This window comes from Malurus melanocephalus, unplaced genomic scaffold, assembly GCF_030028575.1.
Source record: "Malurus melanocephalus ecotype Western Australia unplaced genomic scaffold, MMel_1.1 scaffold_37, whole genome shotgun sequence".
Classification (NCBI taxonomy): Eukaryota; Metazoa; Chordata; class Aves; order Passeriformes; family Maluridae; genus Malurus; species Malurus melanocephalus.
In genome coordinates this window covers 111,231-134,331 of record NW_026623269.1, presented here as the reverse complement: position 1 = coordinate 134,331, position 23,101 = coordinate 111,231, and the positions used below count along the sequence as shown (strand labels likewise).

General features: G+C 40.9%; 1 protein-coding gene across 1 annotated transcript in view; it reads right to left on the bottom strand.

Moving 5' to 3' along the window:
* CRB1 (crumbs cell polarity complex component 1) overlaps positions 1 to 23,101 on the bottom strand; it is an 88,734-nt gene that overhangs the window by 30,533 nt on the left and 35,100 nt on the right. Inside the window, exons 5-6 of the mRNA XM_057364234.1 lie at positions 21,616 to 21,798; positions 397 to 1,344 (exon numbers count right to left, since the gene is read on the bottom strand). Coding sequence (XP_057220217.1) covers positions 397 to 1,344; positions 21,616 to 21,798 — 1,131 coding nt within the window. The remainder of the gene's footprint in view (positions 1 to 396; positions 1,345 to 21,615; positions 21,799 to 23,101) is intronic.

Sequence of the window (23,101 nt, the reverse complement as noted above, 5' to 3'; positions counted from 1 at the left end):
GAGGATAAAATTTTCAAAGAATGCTTTGAAAGTAACTCTTAAACTCCAAGTGACTTGGTGGCTTTCTAAATTTTCCTCAGTGTGGATAACCTCCAGTGAACTACAGTTTATCAGAGTTTATGGAGTGCTAAAAGGGCTGTGAAGATTTTAAAACAAGAGGAGTGGAACCCACCAGTTTAGCCTGACTTTTTTGTCAGGCTGAACAGCAGCCCTCCTGGGAAAGTAGCTAGGAAATAAAGCTGTGCCACTACTGACCTCTTGCACTGGCTTAGCACTGGCCATTAAGCTGCAGGGATCCTAAAGGTCACATGGCTGCAGAGCCAGGTAAACAGGGTTTTTTCTGGCCATGTTTTATCAGGCAGCCAGAGCCCCCCAGGTGCAGCAGCACTGCCTTACCTGCCGCACAGTCTGGCCCCGTGTAGGGCCGGTAGCAATCGCAGTGGTAGCTCAGCCACAGGTTGATGCAGCGTCCCCTGTTCTGACACGGGTGRGGGTCACACCAGTCCTTTTTAGCACATCCTGTCCTGACATTTAAAGATGACCCAGATGATACATTCTCTGGAGTAATAACATTCAAGTCTATCTCAATATCCTGAAGACAGCCTACAAATGAAGGTGCAGAATGTGTATTAAAGGTGTTCTGCAGAGAGTTGCCGTTCCCCACTGGTAAGCCGCCCAAAAATGTGCTCTGAAATGCAAACATCACTGGCTCGTTATCTATCTTAACAGCCGTTTTATTGAGACAGGATTCTACACAAGAGCTGTCAAGCAAATTAAGGATAACAGCTCTCGCCAAGGTTACCTCCACTGAATGCCATTCTCCATCACTGACATTGTGTGGAATATGCAGAAGAGCCTGTGGCTGGTTATTGACTTGCACGGATAAGTGTAAGTAGCCATTCAGCAACTCCAACTTTGCAAATGTGTTTTGCTCCCCTCGGTGAAACAGGAGAGCTGTGGGTTGCACAGTTTGAAACCTCAGGTTTATATTATAGAAAAGATCCTTTTTATGGGTCAGGGGATTCTTCAACAAAAGGAAACTGTTTCCTTGAAAAGAAAAYGTAGTTATGGTTTCACAGTGTATTCCAGTATACCCCGGTGAACATATGCAGCTGAATCCGTGTTGGCCRTTTTTTAAATGTGGGATACATATTCCATTGTTTTGGCATTGATGATCAGTGCAGCCATGTAGAACTTCTGTACAGTTCCAGCCACCATAAAAAATCCCTTCTTTGTCTGCAGGTGGGCAATGGCAAGTGTAATTTCCAGGAAAATTCTCGCAGATCCCACCATTTTGGCAAGGGTTCATGTAACATTCGTTGACATCTTCATCACAGTGAGCACCTGAAAAAAAACAAAGAATTAGGCATTCTGGTTTGAATAACTGAAGCCCAAAATAATGCTTTTAGTAATGTGTGTTTTATGAAATTATCTTTTATTAGAGGGGAATGATTTGATAAGTAGATGATTGATAAGTAAAAAATACCTTAAATATAAAAATGCCATTCACTTGTCATAGTTTCCATATGCAGAGTATAATATAAACACCTTAGTGACACACATTTTGGAGAAAAAAACAAACAAATCGACAGTTTTAATAAAGGATAATATGATGAAATTAAGATAAACATCATCAGATAAAATCATGTTTTCCACATGTCCTGCRGTAGAAATTTAGAATGCTTTGTAAGGAAGTGTATTGTTTATCACATACACAAGCCAGGAATGGTTGCTTAATTTCTATATATAGTATACGATGGTGATGAGCTGGAGTATGACCTGCTGGTCTTTCCTCCTTTTCATGTTCATTCAAACAGTGTAAAAACTACACACAATCATTCCTGGTCCCATATGAAACATCTTGGAGCAACAATCTTCAGGTGAGAGTCACAGGACTTACAGGTGATGTTTGACATGGTGGGTCAGACTGCCAAGAGCGTGAATATGCCTGCAAAACGTATGTACTGAAAACATTGTGTACTACAGGAGAACTTTTCAACCTCCTCTCTATGCAAAATATAAAGTAGGAAAAGATGAAAGGAATATTMTCTCAAATGTCTCAGAGTTTGATTGCTGATAAGAGCACTTCTGCAGGAGATTGGCAATACAGACTCGTATTTCCTCTTCCATATAATGTTTGGCTTCTGGTGTATCTGGTAGAAGGAGAGTTCCTCATCTCAACTCCTGTAATTTGATAAATGTGGCCTAAGTGGGTCTGCTGGATCACACTTCACAAAGAAAAACAAATCTGTTCCTCTTGTAAAACTAATCTGTTTATCCCTCTGCACTGTTGTTCATCTATAAAGTGGTAATTACAGTAACTTCTCCCTTGAGCAATCAAGTGACCGATATCCATGCAGTGGATCAGGGAAAATCTGTTTTTCATCTCCCCTGGAAGCAGTCAAAAGATCCGAATACTTTTTTGATAACTCATGCTACATGCAACTCTTAACATTTCCACAGTTATCTTAGAAGAAAATAAACACTTTGCAGTTAGTTTTCAAACTAGTGTCATCCACACAAATTAAACAGATAAAATTTCATCCATCCCCACAGCAAAACTGCTGCATGTAAATCAGGTGATGAGATGTGCTGAGGCTCACGGAGTAGCAGCTGGGTAAATCCACACCTGGATTTATGTACAAATTCACATCAAGCTTTATTCGTACAATAAAATAGAACCTTTCTTCGTGGAACATTATAGAACAGCATTCAGCCAGGATGAACAGCTTCAAACAGCAGTAGCTAAGTGTAGTTACTCAGGCTAATTCCTTGCCTGTCCGCTTTACTCAATCACAGCTGTAACTGCACCTGTCTCTGGGAGTGGTAAGCTACAGGAGAGTCAGAAGGGAACTGAGAACTGGGAGAGATTTGTTKAAAAGATTAGCCAGAGTGCAGTGCTCATGGCAGGTACACAGAATACTCTCTCTGCAGCAATCCAACTCGCTCATCAGTCCTCAGTTAAAGCACTGTGGCTTTCCATTTGAAGCTTCAGATTATCAAGCCCAGCTGGTGCCATCTCCCTGGTCTGGCAGAGGGTTTTACTGCAGCAGTCCCTCTCTGTTTTCCAGGAAGGCTCATCTTTATTCCAAGGAGAGATGTCTGTGTAYACCTTAATGTGTAGTGGCATCTGGCAGAAATCCCGCTCATTGGGACTGACTTTCTCCAAGTGAAGTGCAGCTCCCAAACCGTTCCTGACTGGGGGCCAGAGCCACSTCTGCTTTGTCCAGTTTGTGGCAATTTCAGCATTAGCAACTTGTCCTGCTTCTGCTATTGTGGTATATGAAAAGTGAAGTTCCTGTGAGCTGTTTCCTGTTTTTGTCAATGCTTTAGTACATCTCCTCCCTGACACTGCTCCCTCCCCGCTTTGACATCGAGAACAATGTGTCCTCAGGTCTTTTACACAACTCAGATTTACATGATGGCTGGAGAAATGCAGGTCTCTTCGGGKTTTTGTGTCAGAGATAAACAAGCAGCTGGATCAGGGATGTACTTAGCCTTGTCATGGGGCTTCAGAGTGCACAGACTGTGCTTAAGGATTTATAGACTGGGCGCCCCTATTAAACTTTTCATTAAAAAATGAGCATTTTGGATGGGCAGGCCCTTAGCTGCTGTATTTTCAGTAACGTGTGGTGACTCTGTGTGTGTCACTTTATTATCCCACAGCCCCTGCCAGACATTCCCTTTGCTTTGTCACTTGTGGATCGAGTCACACTTTGCAATAGTGACTTGCTTCTGGAAAGGATGATACAAGTGCATTTAACTTTACAATAATGTTTTAGTGTCTGCATTATTCTCTGCTTCATCAGATAAGACACAAAATTAACAAAATTATTTCATGAGAATGCTMAACTTTTTTTGAAATCATATATATTTCTATCTTTCAATTTAGATAAGACATTTGATAAAAAAAATCATCAATGTCCAACAAAGAAATAAAATTAGTTTTATGAGGAGGTACACATATTATTTTAGTGCATTCTTTGCCTATAGAACAAAATAGTATCAGCTATTAAATGCAAAGTGACTCTTTTAGAGCCACTCAGATACATGTAATTTCATAGTAATTTCAGTACCCTGATACAATGTTTATTTTTTAAGTAATGATGTTAAAAATAAAAATAATAACTTTATTGGGTTGTGTATATAGATACACACACATGTATGCTCTACATATACAGGCCTACTATTTCCTAATAAGATTAGCACAAACACAAATATAGGTCATGCCAAAAGACAAATAATAAGTCTGTTTTTTTCATATCAAGAATAAATAAATCAGCTGTTCTTGCAAGAGGTGTTGATATTGCTCGTTATCTGCCAATTGCTGTACAAGCAAAGACCGCTGTCAGTCAAGATAAAAGCACTCTAGATAAAAGGATTAGTCAATATTTATAGAACTGTATAAGCAGTTCAAATAGCTCAGGTTGGAGAAGTTAGCATGTAAAAAAAGTATTCTCAAAAGACGTAAAACATACCAAAACAAGTGCAAAGGTAATGAATTTTTTTTAGTGGTTACATACATTAGCTCAGCTAAGCATATTTGTGTTTTTAAGGGAAAATGTAAAGTAGAATCATACAGCATTTTCTCTTCTAAATACATTACACACTGAGCTAAAATTTCAGATAATGTGAATATTTTTAAAGATGATTACTTTTCCCACCTGTGAAGTTGTTTTTTCAAAACAGAGATGAAACAGTTCCTTTGACTCAGTTTGGTAACACCACTCATCTGTCTCCTTTTTTCACTTACACATTATTACTATATGGTGGCTATTTTCTAACTGTTACGCTCTTAATTAAACTCTGTTTCAAATTTAGCAGCAAAGGTTTCCTGCAGAAGCAGGATAACAAATGCAATTAYTCMAGCATAATTCTGCCKAAYGCCATTGATTTTCATTTTGATTAARCAATTATAAAAGCATTACCCAAATYACACTTTTCATACACACCTTTGGTTAGAAATCTCCTAACAGGCCTTCTACCTTTCCATTTCCCTGATACTAAAATACCACAAAACTAGAAGCAAGAAATCTGGATAGAGGCCACACGTTCAATGCAGTCTAGGAGCACACAGAAATTCACAAACAGAAAATATTTACCTGTAAACATTGTCACTAAAAGGATGTAAACTTGTATCCGAGTTGCAACCATCTTTTTCCGAAGGAAAATTTCCAAAAGAAAAAGATTGTTTAGCACTTAAGCAGTCTGGAGAGCAAATTTCTGTAAAGTTCACAACAGTTCTTAGTGTAAAGGCTTCCTTTACAGGATTAGCTTGCTCCACTTCTGTACCTGCTGATGTAGTCTGATGTGTATTTTGCCCAAGCCAGATCAACAAGGCTTAAAGTAAGACCCATTAAACTGCTTACACAATAGATATGTATCCTATTTAAATTATTTTTTCTCCAAGTTAGGGCTCTCTCTGAACTTTGATTGTGTTTTACTGAAAKGCGTATTATTAAGATCCATTCAAAACTGAATTGTAACTTTTTGTTGTTCTCCAAAGCGTTGGTTTTTAAGAATTTTCTTTCCATTCAAGAGGTTTGTTGATAATCCAGATCAACTCTTTCATGATCACTGTCATTCAGAGAAACTGTACATCTCAAAAAGCAGCTAGAAAATACCTACAATTTGATCCTGTTTCTTTGTTTTRTAAAGTATTTTTGCTCCATTTGCTCTCTCTAGTCAGTGGAAGTCTATGTCTCTAGATTTTTGAGACTGCTAAAGACATGAAAAAAGATTTTTTACTAAAACATTTTCCTTCTTCAGCTCTTGAGCAAGACATTTTGATTYAGACCAAATTTAATGAGGGGGAAATAGAGTTCAGGAGATTTAAATACTTATTTCTGTGATAATTTTAACAGCAGACATTATTTTTGTCATTATGTTTATCAATTCCTTCCTCTCCCTGAACTCATTTGTTCACTAATTAGGATATTCCTCACCTCGTGTCACATTTGTGTTTAGGTTCACCAAAAAACTCATGGAGAGRACACAATTTTGGATTYATTTAATTTACAGTTCACAGTTGCTTTTATGGAGATGCTYGGAAATCTGCTGCTTCTTCAGCCTRTGACACAGGCATCGAGTGAGTTTTCCTATAATACATTCAAATATCACACATAAGAACGTCATCCAGACTCTCGGAAAGGTAAGTGAGGAACTTTTAAACAAAATAAAGTTCATGTTGATAAGTCAGTGTGAATGCACTCAGTAGTGCTTATCAGATGTCTTGTGCTACAGCTTAATGCTTAATGKGCATTTTGTTTTGAATATTAGAGGAAGAAGTGGAAGGTTCTCAGTAAATGTCATTCCTTTTGAAGTGTGACAGTGATAATATYGTGAAACCACCATAAAGGTATAAAACTTGAGTCATCCTGCCCAGAAAGCAATTCTGCCCAGGCTTTCCTGTCAAACTGGAAAGCTCCATTGATYATGGTTTGGGATTTTCCTGGGTTTGCTCTGGTTGGTGTTTCCATAAAAGATGTGGATTTTGGCATARAAAGCTTGCCTAGTGAGTTGTCTGATAAAGCAGGGTTAAGTGAAACTTCTGATGGTGTTAAAGACAAAATGACCTTTACAGGTGAACATAAGAAATGGGAGAAACAGTCTGAAAAATATTGTATTCAATTCTGGAAGGGCTCATCTAGTTTCTAAAATCTCAGGCCAATGGAACAACTTTTTCAGTCTACAATGCTTCAGTAACACCGAGTCCACTTTCAGTTTGGCACTGCAAGGAATATTTGCATCAACTGGGAAGAATTCACAGGAAAGCAAAGAGAATGATCACAGGGAGAGAAAATATGGCTTGTGAAAAGTGGGGCTGTTSAGTCAAAAGACAAGCAGGGGAAATGGGACATGGTGAGAACTTTTCAGTATAAAAAAGAAAGCACACGGTGTGCTGACACCACAGTAAACAGGTGAAAAAGCCACAGGTTTGGCCTGCACAAGGAACATCCAGGTCACACTGTGAGAAAATCTTTCTAAGGATAGTAAGACAGCAAAGCTTTTGCTAAGATGCCCACTGGGAGCCATAAGGTCTGTTGTGGATCCTTAAAAATCAGTTAGAGACAAAGTGCTGTGAGACACGAGCCAGMAGATCCAACCTCAGACACACAGACAGTCCAAATGATACCTGCATGTCTGTCCCTTCCCTATTTTTCCATGGTTTTGTGCCTCACTTGAATGAAATAACTCTCACCAACTGAGCTGTAGAGGTGTCAAACTACACCTGCACATTCAGGTGTCTGCACACACAGGTATCAAATGCAAGCAGGAGTAAACCTTGGAGGAACTCAGATTGTAGCATCCCCTTTAGAATACGCTTTATGGAAGACAAAACTTTGCAATAGGGCTGCCTCTGCCTATATTTTAGAGTTTTGTAAACGTCTGCTRGAAAATCCTACCCCAGGTGCAAACTCTCTCTTCAAGGGACTCATTAATCCTGAGGCCAGCAGAAAGATCTGGCAGAGCACATACTCTTCAGGGCCCCAGGTTTTAGCAGACAATCATGAAAATTCTAACTTTGCCACATCTGTGCAGATAATTGCGAAGAGATAATTACGTTTTGCTGGAAGGAGGAAATGCAYGCTCATAGTGAGTAAGCGCAAGGAAATAAATTGACCATCTCTGTGTCATTGTAATTAAACCCCATGCTTGTGGGCATAAATCAGTCACCATGCAGGTCAGGAAGGAGGTTTTACCCTTATGGACAGTGTAGAGCAAGAGAGGGGTATTTAGATTGATTTTTTTCTCCCTTATTTTTCTTCAGTAAAGAATTGCCTTACATTTGATACTGAACTTAATGTGACCAGAGTTCTGATCTTGTAAGGCAATTTSTGTTTCTCTCCTGGCAGGAAAAGCTTGTGTAAAATGAAGGACAGAACACAGRGCAGAGCTGGAGYGCATGGAAAASAGAATTTTTTAAAAGAGTAGRATAATAAGCATTTGCTAACATTGGGCTAATTTGCACATGATACCTTTCACACAGAACCCTAAATTCCTAAAGTTGTAAGACCCTGTTAGTTAGCTGCTGCTGCATTTGACTTTATTGCATACAAATTCACTATTCTGCCATTTTTCTTCTTGCCATTTGAAATGTACATTTAAAGTTAATACTGGCTAGGAAAATAATTAAAATAGAAATAGAGTTGAGTGGCTTGGCTTAATCATTAAATATGTCACTCTAGTTGAGGGATATGGAATTCATAATGTGCTACATTCRGAATGGCATGCTGTAATTCAATCTTTTAAAATGTTGCTGGCCTGAAACTTCATAGACTAGTTTGAATTTTCAGTAAAAATGGATTTTTTCAAAGTAGTAAAACCCCCCAATCCCTTAATCTCTTCAATCAGTAAAGGTTTTCTGAGAGCAAAAGAACTTGGAAATGTTTTTCCACTTGTTTCACATGTTTTGTCACACCTAAAATAGTTTTAATTTGAAAAAAAGAAGGAAAAAAAAAGAAGAAAATCATGTCCATGCTGTAGGTGATTAGTTGTTTAGTGAGATGTGGTGTGTTTATTTTATTTTAGCAATATTGGAACCAGCCGTCGGGGTTGAGCTTGGCTCCGGCCACGCGCGCGGCACAGCCGGGGTTCAGGGGACACAGCGTGACAAGGGCCAGGGCCACGTCCTGCAGGGCCAGCACAGAACTGCTGCTTGTAGCCCACACCTCCATCCCCTATTTCAATTCACACAGCCGCCCATGTGGATCCAATTGTGGGATTAGGGTCTGAATCTGGAGTAAAGAGCAACGCGGGGAAGAAATAYGTCCCTGCGTGGCACTGGTTTTCCTTTTATTTCCCTGCTTCTAGAGGCAGCTTTATATGCAGGGGAGAGAGGCAGCTGCTGCTGCATTTGACTGATGGTGGCAAGGAAGAAAATCAAATGGTGGCAGCCCAGTTTTTCCAGACAGCATCCTTCTGGAGTGCGGTTTATGGCTGCACAGACATGGTGTACCCATGGCAGTRCTGCTGGAATGAGATAGGAAGGGGAGATGAGAAAAGGGAGAGCACAGCTACAGGGTGTGACAGGTTAAAGTGGAGAAAGGTGATAGACAAAATAGAGCAGGTAGGATTTTGGAGACCAAACAGATGAAAAAGTAGTGAAAAGTGTAAATGAGGAAAAGGAAATAAAAAATACAGAAATCAGCAGTGTCTCCAAAGATACTTGTGCTGGCATTTGAGACAGAATTCTTGTCAGACCCATGGGCATTTATGGGTAGTTAGAGGAATAACTTTAATTAATCTATATAGAACATGTGAGGAATTCTAAGACTGCAGGTTATAAATAAGGACTGCACAGAGATCTGAGCTAAAATTGAGAGTGGGGAAAGGAGACCGTGGGAACAGTACCAAGGACAAAAGACTGGGAAAAAATTTCTGGAAAAAACCAGTCATAGATTTTTTTTTGTAATTAAACGATCACGTGCACTGGAACAGAGAAGACAATTCAAAAAACACAGAGAATTAGGACAGAATCATAGAAAAATGTAGATTGGGAAGGACATTCGAAGGTCATCATCTGGTCCAATGCTCCACTCAAAGGGTCAGGGCATCATCCAGAGAAGAAATTATAATAGTATGTTTCAGAGAATTTGTTATTTCACACCTGGACCAGATATTTAGAAGCCAAAGAAAGATATTTGGTGTTCTGCTTTCCAGTATGCGTTCTTTTTTATTTTTTTTTTTTTTTTGGTGTGCTCTTTATATTATAAAAAGAGAATGTGTAATGCACTAATTTTTCATGTTTTACCTTTTAGAAAACTGTGGCAAGACTGTCAAATTCAAAGCATTAATGATCTGATTTGCATGTTTTGTAGATTTATGAGCTTGTACATACAGATGATGTGTGTGCATTTGAACTGAAGTATATCCAGAGGGATCTTAAAACAACCAATACCTTTGAGTTGTTTAATTAGATCATACAAGGTCATGTTTCATTGACTTGAAAATCTGTTTGGAGCATATGATTCACTTTGGAATTAGAAAACAAATTAATTTTCCGTCCTACAAACACTTAAGGGCCTTAAAAGAGTGCTTGCTGTTGATGAACACATCCATTGAGAAATGTATGCAGTGTCCTGTCTCCCCTAAAAGGGATTTTCTACCTTGTCTCTCRTTGGCTGTTTCCTATTTGTTTTAACTGAGTTAGGCAAGCACAGCCCCTGTGCTGTCTAGTGTGAAATGGCTTCTGCCCTGGAAATGGTGCTTTGGAAAATTTCAGTCATTTGCAGGATTTTCTCATTTTGTTCCAACTSATGTGAACCTCCACAACATGCAAAAGTGACTGTGTTTACATAACTTCATTGTCAGCCCTTATTGAAACGGACTGAAAAAGCCAGAAGGCCAGAAAATCATAGTTTTAATAGGGCCTGTAGAGTTTAATTGATAATGGAGATGTGAGAATGGAAAAACAGAAAATATGAATGTGTGAATGCACATAACATTTATGCTGTGTGTATTGTGAGCTGTGCATGGCACAACTGTACAAAAAGCATGGGTATGATCTRTATCTGTGCTGTGTATAATTACAGTTCTGTATTCCTAGAATATATGTATTTATGTAATTTACTATAACTTTAAATATAAAAAAAAACCAAGTTTTTTATGCTGACTAATCTTATTTTTTTTAATTATTTTTTTTTTATATGCGTGTTTTCTTTCCTGCGCAAGCTGTGACTTGCTTTAGAGGAGATGTAGATGCAGAAGACTTTGGGCTGTGATCTTTCAGCCCAGCTCGGTGTCAGTGGGAATGGCAGAAGATTGCACCTCCTCTCCCTTCTGCAGTGTCCATTTCTCTCGTTCCCTGCAGGGCTAGTCCTTTTTTGCAGTGAAAACTCATCTGAGTGATGGCTTTGCTCATCCATGGTTAACTCCTCCTGAAGCTGGGAAGATTGAGACCCAAACCAGCTCCATTTCAGTGCCATAACAATCCCAAAGGCAGTGGGACAGCATGGGCCTCAGCTAAGATTGTGTGTGTTTGCCATGGAATTCTAGCTGCCTTATGGGGAATATAGATATGAGATTTTGCCAGATTAAATCTAGTTTTTCTATGCTTTTATGTGTTACAGTTMATTTCTGTCGCTGTGCAGGCTTTTCCAGCACAGTATTGAAATAGTTTTCTTTATTTGGAACCATAGATAGTGATTTATCATGATGTTAAGGCCTCACAAACAGGTCTAATACAGATTCTGAACCCTCTTTGCTAAGAAAAAAATAGTGCCCACAGGACAGAGACTACAGCCATAATTGTATTGATCATTATAATCCTCTGTATTAGTGTCATGTTGTTAGCACAGCCAGGCTCGAAGAATTACAGCAGTGGGAGAGCAATCTGAATCAGATCCACCAAATCTACTTCTAGCAGTTAATTATCAGCATAAATTAGCTGTCTATACCAGTTTTTTTTCTTCTCCCCAAGAGTGTTTATTGAAMGTACAAAGTTCATTGTCAGCTGCGGAAAGACTGGTTCTCCTTACACAAAAGTAGAAGTCCTTTTCTAAGTGATTTCAAATTTTTTTTAAGGGATCAGCACCCAGGTCATCAGAAAAAGGCCAGCTTAACTTCTTTGAAATGATCCTTGTACCTGAAAAAATCAGTCCAGGCACCTAAACAGAAGCAGGTTGTGCCTTACTGRAGTTCACCTGTGAGTTTATTTCAAACAGTGCCATTGAACAGACATAAAAATATTGGGCTTTATCACTTGTTCCTCCTATCAGCAAGCACTGYATAATTAAGAGCTAGATGCTACAGGGAACAATTATTGTAAGAGCTTTTATGTAGTATATCACATAAAATTAGTTTCAGTGCTCACTTTATCAGCTTATTTTTATTACTCAAAATCCAAACTCTTTATGTCCTTGAGAAGACCTTAGACCTGGGACTCATCAGTGATAATTAATTGCCAGCAAATGTAAAACTCCTGAGTCCAATCCAAGAAATGTATCAAAGCGATTTTCTTACTTAGTAACAATTAAAATGGGAACTGTATATATATATATATATATATATATATATGCTGATGTATATTCAAAATTAGAAAGAGTTCTTTATGCACCAGAGAGCTTCCACTGCTATTCAGAGGGACCTCAACAACCTGGGGAAATAGGGAATCTTCAGGAACCTCATGAAATTCTGCAAAGGAGTTGTCCAAGTCCTGCCCCTGGGGACAAATGAGCCCATCCAGCAGTACAGGCTTTCCTTTTGAAGGGTTGTATATTGCCTGACCTCGTGGGTGGGGCTCCTCTCCAGGATGGAATTCTTCTCAAGACACGATCCCGCAAGTCTCAGCTGTATGGATGCCCTGCTTTCAATTTAAAATGCTGCATGTTGTTAAATAATCCTTTATAACAGCCACAGGTGGGAAATCTGGCACATAATTGTACAGTAGAAGTTAAGAATATTTGGGTTCTTTACTCCACTCCCCCCRTCCATAGGCTTGGCAGCATTAATCCAGGAAGGTTTAGAAGATTATGTGTACATGACAGCCCTGAGGATTTCCATCATCGTGATTTCCCTTCCAAGCCTTTTTTTGAAGAGCATAATGACCTGTGACAACCAAGCTTTATTCTCTGAGGAGCCTGACATTGCTTCTGTTTAATGGATCAGACAGTTTGTGATCCATCAGTTCTAGACACTTTCTTCCCCACGTCAACCTGGGCTACCTCCTCAACATTTCCCATCTGTGCTGACCTGTGTGATCCAGAGGTCATGTCCTGAAGTCAAACCCAGAATCCAAACACTCACTCCTACCACGGGCCAGACTATTAATGCGACCCATTTAATTTACATCAACTTGGAACTTGACATTCAATTTCTCAGTCCAGAAGCAATTATTTTTAAAGMAACATGCCAACAATATTGCTTGGCTTAGAATAGGGAAAGTTCAAAAGGGTAAGAAACGTTTCACACCATAAATAAAGAATTGATTATACTTGAAAACAAAGTTTGTAATTACTACTGACGTTTCTGAGCCTAGATGAGGTGCTTTTTATACTTTAAAAACTGATGTCATTTCTGCCACTGGCATTATGGGAACCTTATGTAAGGGTCTGCAATAGTCCTTTGCTGATATTTTAAGTACAAAGAGGAATATATGAACATTTTGCACAATTCTTGGCTCAAACACTTATTTTTTGTCAAGAGAGGGTGCAAAATTCTTTGCAGGTGTCTCCTTTCAGCCCAATAGCTCTGTCAGCTGGACCACTGGCACAATTAGTAAAATTCTTAATTTGTTATTCTTCTTGTTTGAAAGCCAAGCCTCCAAGGTGCTAAGAAATTTTAACTAGGAATAGCCCCTGTCTGGCTCATCAAATCATTCTTTTGTGCTTAAAACCCTGGTGCTTGTTTTACCCATGGCTTTTACAGCCCTGGGTGGACTCTGCACGGCTGGCTGCAGACCAACATGCCTGAGCTTCACCGGGAGGATCCTGCTAATCAATCTGTGCAGTGCAAAAGCTAAAAACTGACACCACGAATCTGGACTGGCAAGCAGTGCTGATCACAGAGCCTTTGAGAAAGAGCATCTCCCAGATCAGGCTCCAGTGACAGCGCTGACACGCCAGCTCTAGCCAGGATTTGTTAATGTCTCACAGATGCTGGACATGGACAGCATTTCATGCTCCCTCTGCTGGCTCACAGGTACAGAAGGGGTACGAGGAGATTGGTTCCCAGAGCTCTCTTGGTACCATTTCCCACTGCCAGAAGCCATGCATTTAAAATAWTTGTTTAGAAGTGAAGATGGACAGAAACTCTGCTGATTAGCCAGCATGATGCAAATTTTGCAGAAATGAATGAAGACAAATCCTTCATTCTACCACAAAACAATCCAGCCAGAAAGCTGCACCCTTTAAAACAGCAAAGATGGAAATTGGGGACCATGTTCTATAAAAACAGAGCAACAAAGTACTCTGAATTAGCTGTTCTGTGTGTGTTTACATATCTGTATATTTCTGTGTGTATTAGCACATATGTGAACACACATTTATACATACACACAGACGGTTCAGAACTGCCAGCTCATGGGCTGTTTCTGACTGCAGCTTCTCCAATGTCACTCATGAGTTCCTCTSTTATGGAGGTAAAGAGAAGTAATGCCTCTTAAATGTTTGGTTGTATAATTTACTGTCTTTCCAATAAACAGGATTTTAATGGGGTTCACAATGGTGACATGATTAAGGCTGGTTTTGAAATCATCTGTTGAACAAAACACTGAACTATTAAATCAGGTAATTTTGTTTATCCCTTGACATTTGACCTCAAATATTCTGTAAATTAGAATGTATTGAGAAAGTAAAATATATTACTTCCATTGCTGGAAGAGGTCTTCTCTTTGCTGTCTACCTGTCAAGCAYTTTCTCCACAGCAGTGAAAGCTGTATGATGTTTASATTAAAGAAATTCTTTTCTATTTGRGMAAAAGTTGTGCATCTGCTTGACTTCGCCATTTAGCTGTAATTCAACCAGAACAAGGTAGGCTTACACAAAGCAGTGCTAAAAAGAATATCCTGTAAAGTAAGTGCTGAGATGGACAATCCAGTCCCAAAGATGAGTGAAGTTCTGCAGTCAGTTTGTGCAACACCTTTGATTTCACCCAGGTTTGTGCATGGTTATCACTTAGACCACACTYTAAACTCTGCTTCCAGTAGTGGCAGTCTGTGCCATCAGATGTGTAATATATTCCTGGGCTGGGGAAAGACAAGCAAGAAATGAAAATGCCAGAGAAATTCTTCAACAGGGAAAGACAGAACTGAGCAGGTTCATMAGCTCAGTCAAGAGGTGGCTAAAGTGGATTGTGGAGAGATTATAAATATATGAGGTATGCCAATTAAAAAGGCCAAGAAAAGGTTTATCCACAGATTTAAGAAAGAAATCAAAAAGGGTAACTAGGCAGTGCTTGAAGAAGRCCCTAGGAGGAAAATTTTTACTGGATAGACTGGATTTAACAACTGGTCAGTCATATGATGGAGTGAGCCACCAAGAACGAATGTCAGGAAAATAATAGGTGCTTAAAAAGCATTATTTATGATGCCAAAAAATATCCAACTACCTTTTTTTTTTTTTTTTTCAAGTATTTTCTGCCAGGTACTAGATGCATTAATTCATTAAATTTAAGGATATTATCTGTCTGTGTGCTGCAAGATCTGGGAGCTTATGGATTAAAAACCATTCATCCCCTTCTCCTTCCCTTCAAGGAAAATGCTTTTCATGCTAAAATGTGTTTATGTGCCACACTGTTTAACATGGAGAGATGTGCCAGATTCAAAATATCCACTGCTTCCAGGCTCTGTCAATCACATTGGACTGCATTATACAACTTAACATATCAGTGCAGCCAGAGAAAATAGATCACAGTAATGATGGGTCAGCTGTCAAATTTTAAAGCATAAAACTCTATACATGTTCTGAAAATAATATTGGTAGAACCTTCCTAATATGTTATTTTCATGTATTTCTTGCTCAAAAAAAAACCCTAAAACATCTGACATTTGTGCGTTCTTTTGGTGCTGAATAATGCAGAAGTGCTGGCTGTAATTTCTTTGCATTTCCAGTTGGAACTTGCAACAAGGAGAGAGATCACTCATGTAATACATATTTCTCATTAAAAAAAGATATGTAAGTGTAATCAGGGCCCTAAATATCAGTCCCAGTGCTGCAAACCAGGTTTGGGAGCTAATTCTGTAAACAGTCATCAGGAGAGCTCATTTCCTAATGATCATGGTTCAGGTTTTGCAAACTTTTAACACAGATTATCATTAYCAGTAAAAATGCTTTTCTGTTGTAAACTTCCCTTGTGCAATAGGAATAATAGGGACAAGCTGAAATTTTCAATTAAGCTGARTTTTATGTCATTAAAAGGGAATCCTCTGAGTAGTCGGTGCCCATGCTAGGTGCAAATTTTGTTTTCAGGATCTCAAACTATTTCAGTCTCGGAGCACTTTAAATATGGTAACCAGATCTGATAATGATGTACAAACACATCCTCCATGGGCTGTGAGACTCCACTGTTCACTGAAGTAACATCATTCCTTATGATTACATTGGACCTTATTCTACTTTTCTGAAGTGGAGATAATACCTGCACAAATGTTCATATTTTAGTGAGGTGAGACCCAAGCTGCAGAATACTGTAAATGCAGAATTGTTTTCAGGTGGTGTTAATAACACTTAGAGACATATGCCATTCTTTTCTGAAGAAGAAAGAGAAAATATTTTCCACTGAATCAGGATTCCTCAAGCAGTGGTAAACACTAGGTAACCATTACAAGTAGAGTCAGTGCCTTCAAGCAATCTCTCTCTCAGTCTGCTGCCATGCAGGGGGCAAGTTAAGTCATAAGAAGATTAATTTTGGAAAAAAAAAAAAGCTGTTAGCCTTTCATAAAGTGTCTCAAGCTATGGGCTGTTAAGGAAAGAGCTGTCATGAAAAAAACAAGTCAGTCTYAGTTGCTGTGCTGATTTATATGGTGGAAGAATGTAAAAATTACACTTTCTTTCACTAAATGGTATTTTTGAAAATTGTTCAAGAGGAACACGACCCGCAGTAGAAATGAAATTGAAATGTCCCACTAGTTGTGTAATGGTAACTGATAAAGGAATGGCAGATCCATAAATTCTTCCAGCTACAACCCAATTTCAGTGCTGCCCACAAGGTTCTGAGRTATTGCTGCCCTTGTATGGCCATCACCATACAGAATGTGTGAATTGTGAACTCAACCTCAGCTTTCCTGCTGGGGAACTATCCAGAAAGGGTAATCACAGTACCCTAACAGTGTGCTTGGTCTGGGAGATAAGAATGTGACAAATCATTAGTGCTTATTGCAAAGAAAGCAGTGGATATTGATGGTGAATAAAGAGAGAAGCAAGAAASCAGGGAGCTCGCTGCATTCTTGGGCCTCAAAGTATTTGCTACMCCCTGGAACAGACCACAGATGAGGGATAAAGGATCCATTTTGTCTTTCTAAGAGAATACTCTGACCATCTCCAAAAATTAAGAAAAAAGGGAAGAAAGAAGAACTCTGTGACAGAAGTAGAGGAGGGGGCCGATTGAAAAGGAATCAATTCTGATGACACGTGAACATCTCCTTGCCGGAATGCTACTGACTGAAGAAATGTTAAGTAGTATTAGTGGGTAGAATCATTAAAACCTTGTCCAAATGCTCTTCCAAGATCAGAGGCTTTAGCAGGGATGTGAAAAGTGCTTTAAAGTGCTAATTGTCTGTTTGGTGCAGGGTTTTTACAGACAGTGCATGCCTGCCAGGCCTGAGGGCATCCTRTGTTGGTCCAGCCAKGCCAGRCTRGCCACAATGCTATGCTGGGGCTGCTGGAGATGGCAGAGCTTCTCCTTCTCCTTCCCCTGTGCTTTTGATCACAGGGGCTGGGACAGAGGCAGGGCAGCGCTGCAGAAATCTCTCTGAGAAAGCAGGGACTTCTCTGCCATGCTCAGAAAACAGCCACAATTTTTCACATTGTGCTGCTCAGCTGCCCGACACCGCAGAGCTGGTTTTGTAAGGGAACGTTTCACAGCAGTCCAGGAGCAGAAAAGGGATCCTGCACTGTGAACAGAGTTTGGGATGTAAAGAACTGTTTTTGCATGCCAATTACAGCCTCTCCGAGGTTCTAGAGTGGTAAGAAGTCCGGMGAGAGAGATCTCAAGACCTAATTCTTCTTTTCCAGCACACAAATGTATTTGGAATTTCTCTTTAAACCAGCTAATTTTGATGGATATTGCAGAGTAACAACATTTTCTTTCTTGAAAMTTTGCTTGTATGGGAATAATAATTAGCCAACAGTACCTCCAGACCTGTAAATTTTGAATTTCAGTGCCTGTCTTGCCTGTGGGAAAAGCCTGAGTCCCACTGAAAAAATTAGTGGTKCTCTTGAAAGCTTCTTAACTTGAAAATTGCTTTTTCTCTCTGTATTTTCTCCTTTTGTTATCCTCATTCTTTCCTTGAACAGCTTTGTCTTATTCTAAAGTCTCAGAACCAAGAGAAAATAACCTTCTAAGCTGTGATGACAGGCCATGAAATAAAGTGAATTAACCTGGTGTAATGGAGGAATGAYTGACTACCRTGGTGTGAACAGYTGAAGGACAGAYAAAGAAATAAAGAAAAATRAAAAATTTGGAGTTTGGAGATGAGATCTTTGCTATTCATCTGYTTGATTTAATTTTTGTAAGTCACATTGCTTTATATATGTAAGGATGGTTTCCCAATATAGTGGTAGTGTGCCCATGGTCTTACCCATTGCTCATAAATAATATTTATGTCTGTGCCACACTGTCACAGCCAGGGGAGACAAGGATGCCTGTCTGTCTGTTCTGCCTTCTCTGGGTCTGTGCTGACAGCAGCACCTACAGACCTGCAGGGAGATGGAAGCTCTGTGTGCTCTGTGTTTCTGGCTTAAGCTCAGAAAGAGCCCAAATAATTCACTTTCCAAGACCTGGTCCCATGACGTTCCCAGTTGATTGTGGCTTGAGGTTTTCTTTACTTAGCGGAGTGTTCAGCACTCTCCCGCACTGGCCATTTATCTGCCTCATCTTCTGGCTCTGGAGACAGTTTCTTTCCCCCATGCATATGCCAGGAATTCAATATGCATACGACACCAGTCTGATCGTATCATTTTCTCTTGCAGTAGTCCAACAGGCTGGGAAAAGGGCCAAGGAAATTTAAAAGCGAAAAACAGAAAACAAGGCAAASGAAAAGGCCAGAAACCATTTAGGGATTGCTGATGCCAAAGTGAGCAGCAGCACTGGTGGCACAGCTGGCACACAGCAGATAACAAGACACCAGCAGTGGCTGAGCCTTCAGCAGCCAGCACTTGGAGATTAGTGGGCTCTGCTCCTCTTACCCTCCTTGTGCTGAAGGGWAATGGATGGGCTTCATCCCTGCTCCGAGGCCCATCCCACCTGCCTGGTGACTGTGGGCAGCACAGCTTTTTAGGCACAGGGAGCAGGACCTGCCTGCCTGGCACACTCCCCGCTCCCTGGGCTCTGCTCCACTCTGGAATGTGTCGCTTGGTGGACCTTGCAAGTTTCAGGAGCTCTTTAATTTTGACATGGTGTTAAGTTTATTACAACCTGGTGAAATGAGTCACTACCAAACCCATAGCTCTGCCTTTCTCCTTTCTCACACGTTTTCATGAGCRAAGTGAAAAGTTTAACCTTTCAAATAACAGCCTTTTTAACAAACGCAGGGCTCRAGCAATACAATATATCCACAGTATGAAAGGACACAGTTCTAGGGTAACTCTTGCCTTTAGCTCGCAGCAACAAATCACAAGACCTTTAAATGAAAGCCCAATTTATTAAAAGTACTGTTGTGCTAGGGGGCCAGCATGCCAAGGTAATATAAAAAAAGCTAGGGCTTGCTACTGCAGAAGTACTGAGACCTCCTGAAATCTGAGTATCCACAAACACTTTGATTTAGAAGGGAGCTGGGGAAGTTTAACCCTTTGTAGAASCTGTGCAGAAATGTTCAATCTTAGATCTGGATAAGGCATATACCTACTGTCCTAAAAGAGTTTCTGGCTRGGATAAGGTCTCCAGACTGGGATTTTAATATTTATTTTTAAGAATCAAATTGTCTAAATAATTTTGTTTGCAGATTTGATTCTTTCAAGACCTTCAGTAGGACTATTTTTCAAGTCACCTGAGCAACCACTATCTGTAGCAAGATACTGACAGGTAATATTTATTCCTTTCTCCCAGTTTGTGAGGGAAATATTTTCTCCTGACACAGGAACATGTTTAGGCTCCATTATCTCCTGCCCTTATRTTTAAACTGTAGTCCAAAAGGTGGATATTGTCAGTTTTTCAGTTCAATTACATTAATTTGTTTGCAATCTTATCCACTAAGTTCAAAGGTGCTGGTTTATGGTTGTTGCATATTRGCACTCATCCTCAGTTTAATTACATGTTCCCATTGATTTCAATGGCTTTTGGATCAGGTCTTCACAACRCAGGGTATGTGGATTTTTATTTCTGCATATTGCCCCCCTCAGTGAAGGATGATTATGATGTTTTGTTGAATCATATCACTGCTATCAACTGTAATCTTAAATCTTCTTTAATTTTCATTACAACTAGTGCTTTGTTTATTATTTGGCTGTAATTGGGGAAATTACTTATCCAGGTCAGAGGTAAAGATTTCCAGTCCTGCCTATAGGCTTTTTGTGCCAAGCCTTCTGACATACAAGGAGGCTGAAGCTCATTTTGAGCACTTTTTATATTCAGCTTACCTGGGGGAAGGAGAAAGGCCAGAGAGAAATGTGCAGTGCTACTGCTACCAGAGTGCCCTGTTAAAGATTATGGACTTCCTGCCACGGTGTGAGCAAACTGTTTAACAAGAATAACTATTCTGGGTTGGCTTTTTTTCTCATGCAAGTTATATAGGTAGCATCCAGAAGGTATGTATATAACTAAACCTACTTAGGGTTTTTTAAAACGTAATTTCATTTACATATGGAGTCAGTAGAAATTTCAGAGTCTCCAATAGTTTCTCCCATGCTTTGGAGGGTCCTGCATTGTGAATGGTGGGAGAAAGATTGATAGATTTAAATACATTGATARACTGAAATACATTCTTTTCTGACACTTTTTTCAGACCAGTTAGTCTCTACTGCCTGGGGAGTAAGTCCTGCATATAAACAAAATCGACAGAATGCTGACCCAAATCAGGCAAACAAGCCAGGTGAAGGCAGTTGATGAGGAAAGGAGAGGAGAAAGGCTGATAGTTAATCAAGGCAACAGCTTCCAGTTTGCCTCACAGAGCTTAGAAATTTTCAAATTAGGAGAAGCCAGGAGAAAAATTAACTGGTGATCTGGACTGAAAGAAGAGGAAGAGAAAGAAGCGGCATGTGAAGAGGTGAGGGTGCTGGGGACAGCCTGGGACACCGAAAACCTGAGCAGAAACTCATCTTGTGCTAAKGCAGAACAAAAGAACAACAGCAACACTTAGTGACAGGATAGGGAAGGACAGTCAAGGGGAAGGCCTGGAACAAAAACGAGTCTCAATGTCAGTTTGAAGAAAAAAATAAGCAGAGAATTCAGGGTGAAAGCTGTGGTCTCCATAAACTTTCATACTTGTTATGYTGGAGACAGCAGTCATGCAACTGACATGGCACAGCAAAGTTTATAAGCTGCTCSGGAGATGAATGGAATGAGAAACTGAAGGCTGGTTAAATTAATCTAGCTATTGATTGTTTTTTTTTCCCCTTCAGAAGGAACAAGGGGGTGGGGTTGACAGAACAATACGGTCACCTCAGAAAGCGCACAATCCAAACTCGAGTGGTTTGCGGCTGTGCTAAATAGTGCAGGTTGTGGTAAAAGGCAGGTCTGAACGCATCTCTTTCAGGATTATGGGTAGCTGTAAATTCGACAATGTTTCTCTGTAAATTCGACGTTTTTTCCCCTGGAAGAGCAGAGCTGCGCACACCAGTGGAGTTATTTTGCCGCGGGCGGTAGAGCGATGCCGCCCGAGGGCCGCTGACGGGACCGTGCGTTATGCGGGTCGGGCTAGGCCGGGCCCGGCGGGACCCGCACTGCCCCGTCCCTGTCCCCGTCCCTGTCCCCATCCCCGTCCCTGTCCCTGTCCCCGCCCCGCACCGGAGCGACCCTTACCGGCGAAGCCCGGCGGGCAGCGGCAGATGTAGCCCTCGGCCCGGTCGTAGCGGAAGGGCTGCGGCAGCCCCGGGACGAGCCCGTAGTGTGCGGCCCAGGAGCGCTCCAGGCACTCGCCGCCGGACAGGCAGGGGCTGCTGAGGCACTCGCCGATGTCCTTCTCGCAGCGGGACCCCGCGTACCCTGCGGAGACACAGAGACAGGTCAGGGATGGGACACGGGGAGCTGCCACCCCCCGCCCTGGGCAGGGACACCGCCCGCTAGAACAGGGTGGGCAGAGCTCCCTCCAGCCTGCCCTTGAGCACTGCCWCACGGGGCAGCCACCGCCTCCCTGGGCAACCTGGGCCAGGGCCTCACCACCCTCACAGGACAGMATTTTTTCCTAAAATCTGATCTTGACCTACTCTCAGAYTGAAGCCATTCCCCCTTGTCGTGTCACTACATTCCCTCTCCATCTTTCTCSTAGGTTYCCTTTAGATAYTGGAAGGCTAGGTGATCATTAAGGTCCCTTGAACCCAAACCATTCTACGATTCCATCATTCTGTGCACTGCCCATGGCTTCAGGCTTTGTCATGTGCTAAAAGTTTTCCTCAGCTCCTTGAAGGTGTGAATGTTCCCTTGCAGCTCCCTGTCAGGGCCTGGCAGCGGGACATTGCTGTGGCTATTCTGCATCAGTGAGCTGAGCTGTGCTATAAAGGATTTGTTTGGGTCCTTCTTAGGAGATCTGTGTGGGTAGCAAGGCCCTGCACTGTGGTGTAGATATGCTYTTGGGTTGTGGGAAGGCAAAGGAGGGCAGGCATATAAATCATTTGGTGTTTGTGAAGATTCATCTGGAGTTTGAAGTGCTACAAGGATACCTGAATCTGAAAAATGCAGAGGCTTCTGCCTCATTTTTCCTTTTCTGTTGCACCAGGACTTGCACAGTGCTACAACACTGAGACATTTATTCCTCACAGTGCTTTCCGTGCTCCTGCATCCTCAGTAAGGTCACAATCTCCTTAGAGAGACTTGTAGTTTGTGTGCTGGGAGAGTTGTGAGGTCTCTCAAGAATGCGGGGTCTGTGTCCCCATCGGGGTGTGGGTGTTGTTTGTAARCAGCTGGGTACACCAAGCACTGCTGGTAGAGAACACAGCCTGTGGGTTTCACTGCCCACTGCCAGACAGAAGTTTTTAGACTGGTTTAAAGGTCATGTTAATGAAGATTAAAAATAGAGCAACTGCAGCGTGATCACATGGTTTAAAGGATTAAGTAACAGGGAGATGGATMCCAGTTTTGACTGGGATCATCTCCTCTCTTGGTTCCATATTACTGGTGCTTTTTGTTTTCCCACATCTGCTGTACGTGAGAATGAATTCTCAGCTAGAAAAGCAAGCAACGTACCCAAAGGGCTCTGCCTTAGGATGAGTGAAGCCCATGTAAACACAAGGCTATAGAGTACTTTTAATGAGTGAAGCCCATGTAAACACAAGGCTATAGAGTACTTTTA